Here is a 12511-nt window from a genome sequence, read left to right on the forward strand (position 1 = left end):
CACCATTGCAACAAAAAGAATAAAATACTTAGGAGTATATCTACCTAAAGAAACAAAAGACCTATACATAGAAAACTATAAAACACTGATGAAAGAAATCAGAGAGGACACAAACAGATGGAGAAACATACCGTGTTCATGGATTGGAAGAATCAATATTGTCAAAATGGCTATTCTACCCAAAGCAATCTATAGATTCAATGCAATCCCTATCAAGCTACCAACGGTATTTTTCACAGAACTAGACCAAAGAATTTCACAATTTGTATGGAAATACAAAAAACCTCGAATAGCCAAAGTAATCTTGAGAAAGAAGAATGGAACTGGAGGAATCAACCTGCGTGACTTCAGACTCTACTACAAAGCCACAGTCATCAAGACAGTATGGTACTGGCACAAAGACAGAAATATAGATCAATGGAACAGAATAGAAAGCCCAGAGATAAATCCACGCACCTATGGACACCTTATCTTTGACAAAGGAGGCAAGGATATACAATGGAAAAAAGACAACCTCTTTAACAAGTGGTGTTGGGAAAACTGGTCAACCACTTGTAAAAGAATGAAACTAGAACACTTTCTAACACCATACACAAAAATAAACTCAAAATGGATTAAAGATCTAAATGTAAGACCAGAAACTATAAAACTCCTAGAGGAGAACATAGGCAAAACACTCTCCAACATAAATCACAGCAAGATCCTCTATGACCCACCTCCCAGAATATTGGAAATAAAAGCAAAACTAAACAAATGGGACCTAATGAAACTTAAAAGCTTTTGCACAACAAAGGAAACTATAAGTAAGGTGAAAAGACAGCCCTCAGATTGGGAGAAAATAATAGCAAATGAAGAAACAGACAAAGGATTAATCTCAAAAATATACAAGCAACTCCTGCAGCTCAATTCCAGAAAAATAAATGACCCAATCAAAAAATGGGCCAAAGAACTAAACAGACATTTCTCCAAAGAAGACATACAGATGGCTAACAAACACATGAAAAGATGCTCAACATCACTCATTATTAGAGAAATGCAAATCAAAACCACAATGAGGTCCCATTACATGCCAGTCAGGATGGCTGCTACCCAAAAGTCTACAAGCAATAAATGCTGGAGAGGGTGTGGAGAAAAGGGAACCCTCTTACACTGTTGGTGGGAATGCAAACTAGTACAGCCGCTATGGAAAACAGTGTGGAGATTTCTTAAAAAACTGAAAATAGAACTGCCATATGACCCAGCAATCCCACTTCTGGGCATACACACCAAGGAAACCAGATCTGAAAGAGACACGTGCACCCCAATGTTCATCGCAGCACTGTTTATAATAGCCAGGACATGGAAGCAACCTAGATGCCCATCAGCAGATGAATGGATAAGGAAGCTGTGGTACATATACACCATGGAATATTACTCAGCCGTTAAAAAGAATTCATTTGAACCAGTCCTAATGAGATGGATGAAACTGGAGCCCCTTATACAGAGTGAAGTAAGCCAGAAAGATAAAGAACATTACAGCATACTAACACATATATATGGAATTTAGAAAGATGGTAATGATAACCCTATATGCAAAACAGAAAAAGAGACACAGAAATACAGAACAGACTTTTGAACTCTGTGGGAGAATGTGAGGGTGGGATATTTCAAAAGAACAGCATGTATACTATCTATGGTGAAACAGATCACCAGCCCAGGTGGGATGCATGAGACAAGTGCTCGGGCCTGGTGCACTGGGAAGACCCAGAGGAATCGGGTGGAGAGGGAGGTGGGAGCGGGGATCGGGATGGGGAATACGTGTAAATCTATGGCTGATTCATATCAATGTATGACAAAACCCACTGAAATGTTGTGAAGTAATTAGCCTCCAACTAATAAAAAAAAAAATAAAATTAAGTAAAATTGGTAGATTAAAAAAAAAATAAAATAGTGAGTGTTTGTAATGAAAATAACCATTTGAGAAATAATAATAAAAAGTTTATTGCTACATGTACGAAGTGCTGATAACCTACAAGGGGAGCTGAACCATCAAATTTCTGCCAACATACATGGTTTTGAACTCATACATTCTAAGTAGGATAAATGACTTGGGAAGAAAAGAACCATCAGTACATAACATTTAAAACAGAAGGCTTTATATTATTTTAAATACTTCTCTGAGACGACAAGGTATATGATTTTTTAAAAATCACAAATTTGAAGGAGGACTTAATTGGTGATTTGAATTATAGCCTGGGAGTGGCAACTTATGCCCCTCCTTTGCTTCAAAAAAAGTGTAAGAAAGAGTGATGAGATCAACATTCACCATTCTTGGATCTTCAGCAAATTCAGGATCAATGTAGAAAAATACTGGCATATCTACTTCTTCTTGTGGATTAAGCCTTTGTTCTTCAAAGCAGAAGCACTAAAAGTTATAGAAAAGTATTCATTAATTAGTATTTCTATTCTGCTACCTAGAATAGAAACTATGCTTCATTTATTGGCTTTAATAAGCATACTGTTAATTATAATCTTTAAATTCTATGATAGGATAACAGCATCTTTCATTTGAGTTTTGCTTTTAAAGATCGAGAATCAACAAATTCTTCTAATCTTAAAAAAACGGATATCCATATAGTTTGGCTCTCAACCTCTGCATAATTATTATAAGTAATGAAAAAATGGTTTGAAGTTTAAAATAAACTTTGAAAAATTTCTATCTTCTAAAAAAACACTGCAATAAATTTAGTACCAAACAATCTCATGTACTTTTATCACATTCTGTAACATTTGCATTTAGTTATACCTGTATTTTATTGAAGTACTGTCCAGCTTCAAATGGTACAACATTGTATGTAGAAATTCCGATTACTGGTTTGTCAGTAGGATTCTTAGCTTTATAAAATGCCAGTGCTGTCTCTCCTGGCACTACCTGTTTTAAGGAAAATACACAGTATCAACACTTTAAATCTTACAAATCTGCATTCCATAGTAAATTAGTCATTATTTTCATTTCAGACCTTAATACCTAACCTAATTTTAACAGTCAGCAAAATAAATTGTGAATGCTACCCAAGAATATTTGATCTTCAAATGTTACTTGCATGTCAGTGGAGAACCATTGCTCTATTACACATACTTATTACAGATTGTTCTCTTGTATGTCTGAAGTCTTCAAGTGATAATCTGCAGATGAAGTTATTTAAAATGTGTCCAAGAACAGCCAAGTCTAACTTCTTAACATGTATCCCTGAATATTATATAAATTGATTAAAGATTCTTTTTAGAAAAAGGCTTCCCTTTTCTGGTGACCCAGACGGTAAAGAATTTGCCTGCAATGCAGGAGACCTGGATTTGATCCCTGGGTTGGAAAGATCCCCTGGAGAGAGAAATGGCTACCCACTCTAGTATTCTTGCTTGGAGAATTCCATGGACAGAGCGGCATGGCAGGCTACATACAGTCCACGGGGCTGCAAAGAGTTGGACGTGACTGAGCAACTTTCATTTCACTTTTTAGAGAATGTTACCAACCTTAAACTTAGTTTACAACCAGAGTAAATTATATGTATAACCAAAGTAAAACTGACTAAATAGAAATTGTATTTAGCCAAAAAGCACTAATACTGTTCTTTTGAGAGAAAATAATGGATAAAATAAATCACAAGCTTTAAAGTATTTGGACACTGACTAGTGTCCAAAGGATGCTCTGTCACATGTACCAGATTAGTCACTAATACCTTGTAGACTACTATGTGACTGGAATTAATACTCAGAACCACAATCTTTAACACCCTCAATCACTGAAGAGATTCAGTCAGGATTACTAACCTGGGAAAGCACTAACATTCATAGTTTTCCAGTAAGAGTTACAATCAAACTTTTCTGGCTATTCCTCAGTTCATGAGGTAATTTCAGTTAAATCCTCTAGGTAAGACGTTAGGCAGCTTTTAAGGTGCATAGTCTTTCTGAGCTAGACTATAACTTTTTAGCATGATTACTTCAAAAATCCTTAAATTTATTTTAAGAGAGAGGGCTACTTTGATGTAAATCAGCAAACTACTTTCCAGTGTAACCAATGTTTTTCAACAGTTTGCTATATCATCTCTACCTGGGGTAAATAAGTTTAAGTGCCAGTCACTCAGTTGTGTCTGACTCTTTGAAATCCCAGTGACTGTAGCCCGCCAGGCTCCTCTGTTCATGGGATTCTCCAGGCAAGAAAGAATACCAGAATGGGTAGCCATTCCCTTCTTCAGGGGATCTTCCCGACCCAAGGATCAAGCCCCGGTCTCCTGCATGGCAGACACATTTTTTAATGTCTGATACACCAGGACAGCTGTTCCTACTCTCAAGACTGGTGACCAGAGAACTTTTTAGTGAACTCTTAATATGATTCTAATAAAAATAAGACATTTCCCACTGCTCCAAAGTGACTTTTATTATGATGCCATGTAACTTAAAAGAATATTTTGTTACATTAGGGGCAGTGCACTGTCAAAAAGTAGTCTGTGGGAATGAAAGAATTACAGTAATGGAATCTGTCAGTATTTTGAAATTAAGTTTAGATGAGTGTTTCCTAAGTTGTGAAACAGTAAGTGATGAAAGAATCAATCTTTAATTGGAAAAAACAATCTTCTAAGCATTGCTTTAAGCACTTACATATATTTCTGTTTGCTGAGGTCTAAAGTTCCACTGGAGACTTGCATGCACATCTGCATTAAAGGTGATTTTAATGATGCGATCCTTAACAGGTACCATGTTTTCAATCTGGTCTGATGCATGACCTGCTACTGCTGATCCTCCAAGTCCAGTAGTCTAGGAAAAGATAACAAGGCATAATATGCTAAACAAAAGTACAGTAGTTTTAGGTACTGATGACCTATTTACTGGATGAAACGAAATCTAAAAACAATAATCCAGTAGCAGCAAGGTTTACATACTATCACTGACCATTTTCCTATGAATGTGCTAATGATTTGACCACTTTTTGGGTGTCAAGGGTCTATACATGTTAAAGTCATATTTTTCTGTAATCACCTGGTTGTCAAAATGATCAAAAATGAATCACGTGAAAGAGAATGCATTCTCCACTGATAACAGAGCTCTGAATTTTTAGCTGAACTTTTCACTAAACATCTTAGTTTATGACGTTTTTGCTATTGCTAGTATTTCATAACTATTATTAATAGAAATAAAATATACCCACAATGCTGTCATTTCAATAAAATGATTTAATTCCATTTTCCACACTCTTATCTGGTCCTCTTCTGTATCAAAACTTTTAGTGTACAGATTAATTTGTAGATTTACTTCTATAGTCTGCTTTCCTCAAGCATCGTTAAGTAACTTATTTTGCCATGTTGTTAAAATGTTTCTGTAAATGTTTTCTGTATTTTTTGGTACTGTACAGCTTTTACATAGGTATCATCAGTTAATCAGAGAACCTGATCTCTTTGGCCACTCATGGACTAATCATAAGGCATCAGGATAATCTGTGTCTGACACTTCTTGCCTATCTTCATTGCCGTTACTTATTTCCTTATCAGAGATGCTTAAAAAAAATCCTTACTTCCAGGGTCATCATTCTTCTGATGCTTGAGGTTGCCAGAATTCTGGTCTCCGGATAATTAATCTGTTACTATACTGGGAAAAAAATACCAAATTTGAGGCTATGGAAGACTCCCAGCAAAACACAGTACTACTAACTTAGCTTGTTAAACAAGTCAACCAGCTTCACTAAACTGCCACGAATTATGAAACTACATTACAACCCTACAAGACACATCAGAGGGCAAGCCTTTATACCCTTGTTTAATCAGAGAGCAAGCCTATTCTTGTGTTCAAGAAGGCTATGTTTTAAGATGTAGCTTATTTCTGAAGAACCTGAGTCACTTGAATGTTTTCTTTCTGATAGTCTTTGAATACAGTCTTCAAATTAGTGAGTGGTAATTTCCAAAATTAAACAAGAAAAGAAAAAGGCCCTGAAAAGAAAATGTCCTGTGCTCCAGTCTAGTTCTGTCACTAAGTAGCTCTCAAAACTTAAGTTTTACTTTCTTTGGGCTACACTTTCTATACTCATAAAATGAGCTTGGTGTATGAAGTGGTTTACATAATCCCTTATTTTGGGCTCTAAAGTTCTGTGATTCCAAAAATTAAAGGAGATGTTCTTTTGGAAATGTCACTACTGAACATCCAACTGTGATTTAAGTTTAGGATTGCAAACCACAATAGATTTTTACTTTCCTGCCCTGCACTTTCACCCATGTGAATGAAATTCGTCATTCATTTCAGTTTGTGGCAGGGTTTCTCAATCTTGGCACTAATGACATTTTGAATAGGATAATTCTTTGGGTTTTTTTGGTGGGGGTGGGGGAGGGGTCTATTCTCTGCAGTGCTGGACATTTAGCAGCATCCCTTAACCTCTACCCACTAGGTAGCACCCTCCCCCTTCACCTCCCAGGTTGTGGCAACTAAAATGTCTTTAGATATTGTTAAATATTCCCTGGAAAATAAAATCAACCACCCACCTCCCCCTGTCCATGCCCCCGTGGTTTGGGGAGATCTACACTAGATGTTTTGGATTCAGTTCTGTTTACGATTTCATCAATGGTAGTTTTGGGATTCATGCTTGGTCCAGGCTAGCTTGTGATGAACATTAACTCACATTCTACACTCATCCTCCAGCAATCAAGCCACTGCCCCTTCCCATATAAATTCTAATATTAAGAGACTAAAAAGTCCTTTAGATTCCAGTTTCATTATTATTGGTGATTCCGATGTAGAACAAAGTTTGGGAACTCTCTATTACTCACTTAGTGAATGTGTAGCTCTCATTCACGGCATGGTTTTAAAACAGAAATTCCTGGACCCTACCCAGGTCTCCTAATCAGAATCTCTGAGGTAGGGAAACCCTGATACGTTTAAAAAGCTCCACAGGTGACCTAATGCCAAAAGCAGCTTAAGAACTTGGCAGAACATGTATATGTAACAGGTGAAGTCGCCCTGTGCCTGCGGTTCTCAAACATTAGTCTGCATCAAGGTCTGCTAGGGAACTGACTAAAATACCCGTTGCTGGCTCCCCAGAGTTCCTGATTATACAGTTCTGGAGTTGGAGCCAACAATCTGTACTCAACTTCCCCTCTCAGGTAATGATGCTGCTGCTCGTGGGAGGGTCTGCACTTTGAAAACCATTGCACTAGAGTTTCTGATCTAAAAGGGAGCCCGGCGGAAGGACATTACAGTTTCATATTAACAAGGAGAAAAGCTTCGAAGTCCTAAATCATGTATACAAAGTCCTAAATCACAGCAGTTTGTACAGATAAAAAGCTACTCCCAGTTTAACCAGAAGTAGCAAGCAAACTCCAGTTTCCAGGGTTAAGCTTTGCACAGAACCTGTATGTGTTTCACAGGGAATGAACATAAATACATTTTAAAAGCAGACGTGTGAGCAGCAGGAGATTGCTGGATACAGAAGTATAGGCTGCAGACCTTTCGGGTGGTAGCTCTGAGATCAGGGAATTTCACTCGGCAGTGGGGTATGGGCAAGAACACAAGAGCTCGAGTTGGGCCGGCAACTCTGTCACTAGCTTTCTTGATGAACTTAAAGGCCCGTTTTCCTCTGGGAGGTAATATTCGGACAGTCCTCCCACCGGGCCCCGCGGAGCCTCGCGGTCTACGGAGCCGCCCCGGCCCTCCGCCCCTCCAGAAGGGCCGCCCGGCGGGCCGCGCCAGCCCTACCTGGCAGTAGAGCCGGTAAAGGGGCACGGCGGCGTAGGACGCGCCCAGCATGCCCACCGCCGCCGCGGCCACGTAGGTGAGGACCGTCTTGTTCCGCCGCCGCCAGTCCTCCTCCTGCGAGCGCGTATAGGGGTTCGTGCTCTTCGGCCGCCGAAGCGGCTGCTCCGCCGGGCTCGGGCGCCTCCATGTCCCGAGCCGCCTCAGCCCCTGCTCAGTACCCGCCGGTCCGCTCCTCCCCGGCCTGAGACACGGCTCTGTCCTCTCGGCAGCCCGGGTTGGGCGCCCAAGGTGGCTCCAAGGCCACCCGCAGAAAACAACGCGTCTCCAAGCCGGACGCCAGAGCCCTCCCATGACGCCCAGAAAGCGCGCCCGCCTGTCAGGGGCAGGGGGCCGGCTCTCGCGAGGCCTCCTCGGTCTCGCGAGCTCTGGGTTGAGCCCGCCGCTGCCTAGGCTACGGTTCTCCTCAAGGTAGCCGCTTTTGTGGTCGGGCTACGGAGGCCGGGTGGCCGGGTAAGTTCGCGTTTTTGTAAATAACTGTTCCTCCCACTTCGCTTCCCTCCAGTATTCGTTTAACTTACTTTCAGGAAAATGCCTCGCGCTCCTCCTCATGCACGCCATCATCACATGGGCTTGTGTCCCTCAAATTTCCAGCCCCCAGCAGGCTTTGTCTCGCCGTGGCGTCCGCCCGCAGCCGTGTTCCGCGCGGGCCCTTGGTGGCCGGTCCGCTATCATTGTCCTGGGTTTGGGCTTACGGATTATCTCCCGGGAAGCCTTCCTGTGTCATCACAGCCCGCTTGGACCCTCGCACACCTTTGTTTTCTCAGCCCCTGGGAATCGGCTTCTGTTGGTCTCCTGTCCCTTAACCGCTTGCCCAGTGAAAGATTAACCAGTTCTGGGGCGGGAGAAACGTCGTCAGACTGGTTTTTGAGAGGATGGTGACCGGGATGTGAGGATCATTTAAGGAGGGGTTGAAGGGAATGGACTGCTTATCTTGAAAAATAAACGCACGGGAGATGTAATAGCCCTTTTCAGTTGTCCTACAGACCCAATGGGCGGACGGCATAACCGATTTTGCCGTAATGAAACGAAGCATCTTGCAAGGAACTATAAGAGATCAGATCCCGAGGTTACACAGGTCTAGATTCATACCCGGGTCCTCACTATGGCCTTGTGTCGTTAGGCCAGTTTTTTGACCTCTTTAAAACTTAGCGGCCTTACTTGTAAAATAAAAACCGTAACAGTATATATGAAGATACGCATGTGAAGTGATTTTCACAGTGTAAACATTTAGTAAACATTAGGTTTTATTGCTAATGTCCAGAGTAGTTATCAGTTCAGTTCAGTCACTCAGTCGTGTCCGACTCTTTGCGACCCCATGAATCGCAGCACGCAAGGCCTCCCTGTCCATCACAAACTCCCGGAGTTTACTCAAACTCATGCCCTTTGAGTCGGTGATGCCATCTGGCCATCTCATCCTCTGTTGTCCCATCTCCTGCCCCCAATCCCTCCCAGCATCAGGGTCTTTTCAAATGAGTCAACTCTTCGCATGAGGTGGCCAAAGTATTGGAGTTTCAGCTTCAGCATCAGTCCTTCCAGTGAACACCCAGGACTGATCTCCTCTAGGATGGACTGGTTGGATCTCCTTGCAGTCCAAGGGACTCTCACAAGTCTTCTCCAACACCACAGTTCAGAAGCATCAATTTTTCAGCTTTCAGCTTTCTTCACAGTCCAACTCTCACATCCATACATGACCACTGGAAAAACCATAGTCTTGACCAGATGGACCTTTTGTTGGCAAAGTAATGTCTCTGCTTTTTAATATGCTATCTAGGTTGGTCATCACTTTCCTGCCAAGGAGTAAGCGTCTTTTAATTTCATGGCTGCAATCACCATCTGCAGTGATTTTGGAGCCCAAAAAAAGTCTGACACTGTTTCCACTGTCTCCCCTTCTGTTTACCATGAGGTGATGGGACCAGACGCCATGATCTTAGTTTTCTGAATGTTAAGCTTTAAGCCAGCTTTTTCACTCTCCTCTTTCACTTTCATCAAGAGGCTTTTTAGTTCCTCTTCACTTTCTGCCATAAGGGTGGTGTCATCTGCATATCTGAGGTTATTGATATTTCTCCTGGCAATCTTGATTCCAGCTTGTGCTTCTTCCAGCCCCGCGTTTCTCATGATGTACTCTGCATATAAGTTAAATAAGCAGGGCGACAATATACAGCCTTGACATACTCCTTTTCCTACTTGGATCCAGTCTGTTTTTCCATGTCCAGTTCTAACTGTTGCTTCCTGACCTGCATACAGGTTTCTCAAGAGGCAGGTCAGATGGTCTGGTATTCCCATCTGTTTCAGAATTTTCCACAGTTTATTGTGATCCACACAGTCGAAGGCTTTGGCGTAGTCAATAAAGCAGAAATAGATGTTCTTCTGAAACTCTCTTAATTTTTCGATGATCCAGCAGATATTGGCAATTTGATCTCTGGTTCCTCTGCCTTTTCTAACACCAGGTTGAACATCTGGAAGTTCTCGGTTCACATATTGCTGAAGCCTGGCTTGGAGAATTTTGAGCATTACTTTACTAGCGTATGAGATGAGTGCAGTTGTGCGGTAGTTTGAGCATTCTTTGGGATTACCTTTCTTAGGGATTGGAATGAAAACTGACCTTTTCTAGTCCTGTGGCCACTGCTGAGTTTTCCAAATTTGCTGGCATATTGAGTGCAGCACTTTCACAGCACCATCTTTCAGGATTTGAAATAACTCAACTGGAATTCCATCACATCCACTAGCTTTGTTTGTCGTGATGCTTTCTAAGGCCCACTTGACTTCACATTCCAGATGTCTGGCTCTAGGTGAGTGATCACACCATTGTGATTATCTGGGTCATGAAGATCTTTTTTGTACAGTTCTGCATATTCTTGCCACCTCTTCTTAATATCTTCTGCTTCTGTTAGGTCCATACCATTTCTGTCCTTTATTGAACCCATCTTTGCCTGAAATGTTCCCTTGGTATCTCTAATTTTCTTGAGGAGATCTCTGGTCTTTCCCATTCTGTTGTTTTCCTCTGTTTCATTGCATTGATCGCTGAGGAAGGCTTTCTTATCTCTCCATGCTATTCTTTGGAACTCTGCATTCAAATGGGAATATCTTTCCTTTTCTCCTTTGCTTTTTGCTTCTCTTCTTTTCACAGCTATTTGTAAGGCCTCCTCAGACAACCATTTTGCCTTTTGGCATTTCTTTTCCATGGAGATGGTCTTGATCCCTGTCTCCTGTACAGTGTCACGAACCTCCATCCATAGTTCATCAGGCTCTCTGTCTATCAGATCTGGGCCCTTAAATCTATTTCTCACTTCCACTGTATGATCATAAGGGATTTGATTTAGGTCATACCTGAATGGTCTAGTGCTTATCCCTACTTTCTTCAGTTTAAGTCTGAATTTGGCAATAAGGAGTTCATGATCTGAGCCACAGTCAGCTCCTGGTCTTGTTTTTGCTGACTCTATAGAGCTTCTCCATCTTTGGCTGCAAAGAATATAATCAATCTGATTTCAGTATTGACCATCTGGTGATGCCCATGTGTAGAGTCTTCTCCTGTGTTGTTGGAAGAGGGTGTTTGCTATGACCAGTGCGTTCTCTTGGCAAAACTCTATTAGCCTTTTCTCTGCTTCATTCCGTATTCCAAGGCCAAATTTGCCTGTTACTGCAGGTGTTTCTTGACTTCCTACTTTTGTATTCCAGTCCCCTATAATGAAAAGGACATCTTTTTGGGTGTTAGTTCTAAAAGGTCTTGTAGGTCTTCATAGAACCATTCAACTTCAGGTTCTTCAGTGTTACAGAGTAGTTATAATTATCTCCATTTTGTGGATGAGGAAACTAAAATCCTGGTAAGTTAAATGACTTCAAATCATTCAACATTTTATTTATTGTACTTTTGTTGACCAGACATTGTTCTACCTACTGGGGCTACAGCACAGAGAAAGTTAAAGATCAGTTATAGAATGTGTCCTTTTACTGAAGGGACTCAGGAGAAAGGCAAGTAACAGATACACAAGAATTTCAGATAACAATCAGTACAGCCATTGAAAGGAGGAGGGGCACTAAAGAAAGGTCTGTTTGAGCCTAGTCCTGAGTGATGATAAGGAGCAACCTACCAATGACAATTCTAAGTCATGCAAAGGCGGGTAGGCAGGAAAGAGCTACTTACCACTGAAAAACAAAATGGAGGCCAGTGTGTTCCTAGCATTGTGAGCAGGAAGAAAAGTTGGTAAGAAATGGGTCAGAGCAGGTCTACGGGGCCAGGTAATAGAGCCTTTTAAGCCATGTCCAAGGTTTATATTTTTTTAAATTTATTTTTAACTGGAGTATCAAGAGTTTGTATTTTATTCTAAAAGTAATACGAAGCTTACAAGTGAAATCTGATTCACATTTTAAAAAAGATACTGGCTTTGGAATGGAGAGTGGACTAAGGGGAAGGGAGCAAAAAAAGAAAATAGAACAGTTAGGAGGCAATTGCAGTAGTCCAGGTGAGTGATGATGGTCACATTAAAAGAGTAATTGATTAACTTGTGGTCACAGGGCCACAAAATTACAAACCAAAAAACAAAAAATCAAAAAGTATCTTCTGATTCTACTTTGGCACAAAAATTTCAAGATTCTTTGATTCTGAAAATTTATTCTTGTGTTATGAGAATGTTTGTCAGGTTTTTTTTTTTTTTTTTTTTTCATCTGTTAACTACCTTAGTTCTTACACTAGATTGTCATCTCTTTTAGGTTGAAACGCTTCATATTTTAAATTCCTTAC

General features: G+C 40.8%; 2 protein-coding genes across 6 annotated transcripts in view; one reads left to right on the forward strand and one right to left on the reverse strand.

Moving 5' to 3' along the window:
- Nucleotides 1-1955: 1955 nt before the first annotated feature.
- On the reverse strand, nucleotides 1956-8126 carry LOC133056806 (cytochrome c oxidase assembly protein COX11, mitochondrial). Its single transcript, XM_061142573.1, has 4 exons — nucleotides 7714-8126; nucleotides 4636-4791; nucleotides 2786-2911; nucleotides 1956-2404 (listed from the first exon to the last, which is right to left on the reverse strand). Exons 1-4 carry the CDS (start codon nucleotides 8062-8064, stop codon nucleotides 2189-2191), a joined length of 849 nt encoding a protein of 282 aa, XP_060998556.1. The 5' UTR covers nucleotides 8065-8126; the 3' UTR covers nucleotides 1956-2188.
- A 25-nt stretch (nucleotides 8127-8151) lies between these two features.
- Nucleotides 8152-12511, forward strand: part of STXBP4 (syntaxin binding protein 4) — a 206321-nt gene continuing 201961 nt past the window's right edge. For 4 of the 5 annotated variants that reach the window (XM_061142570.1, XM_061142568.1, XM_061142571.1 and 1 more), the window contains exon 1: nucleotides 8155-8223. The gene's annotated coding sequence lies outside the window, so the exon portion shown is untranslated. Of the gene's footprint in view, nucleotides 8224-12511 lie in introns of all 5 variants that reach the window. The other variant, XM_061142569.1, reaches the window with a different exon arrangement.

Source organism: Dama dama, chromosome 5 (assembly GCF_033118175.1).
Source record: "Dama dama isolate Ldn47 chromosome 5, ASM3311817v1, whole genome shotgun sequence".
NCBI classification, from domain to species: Eukaryota; Metazoa; Chordata; class Mammalia; order Artiodactyla; family Cervidae; genus Dama; species Dama dama.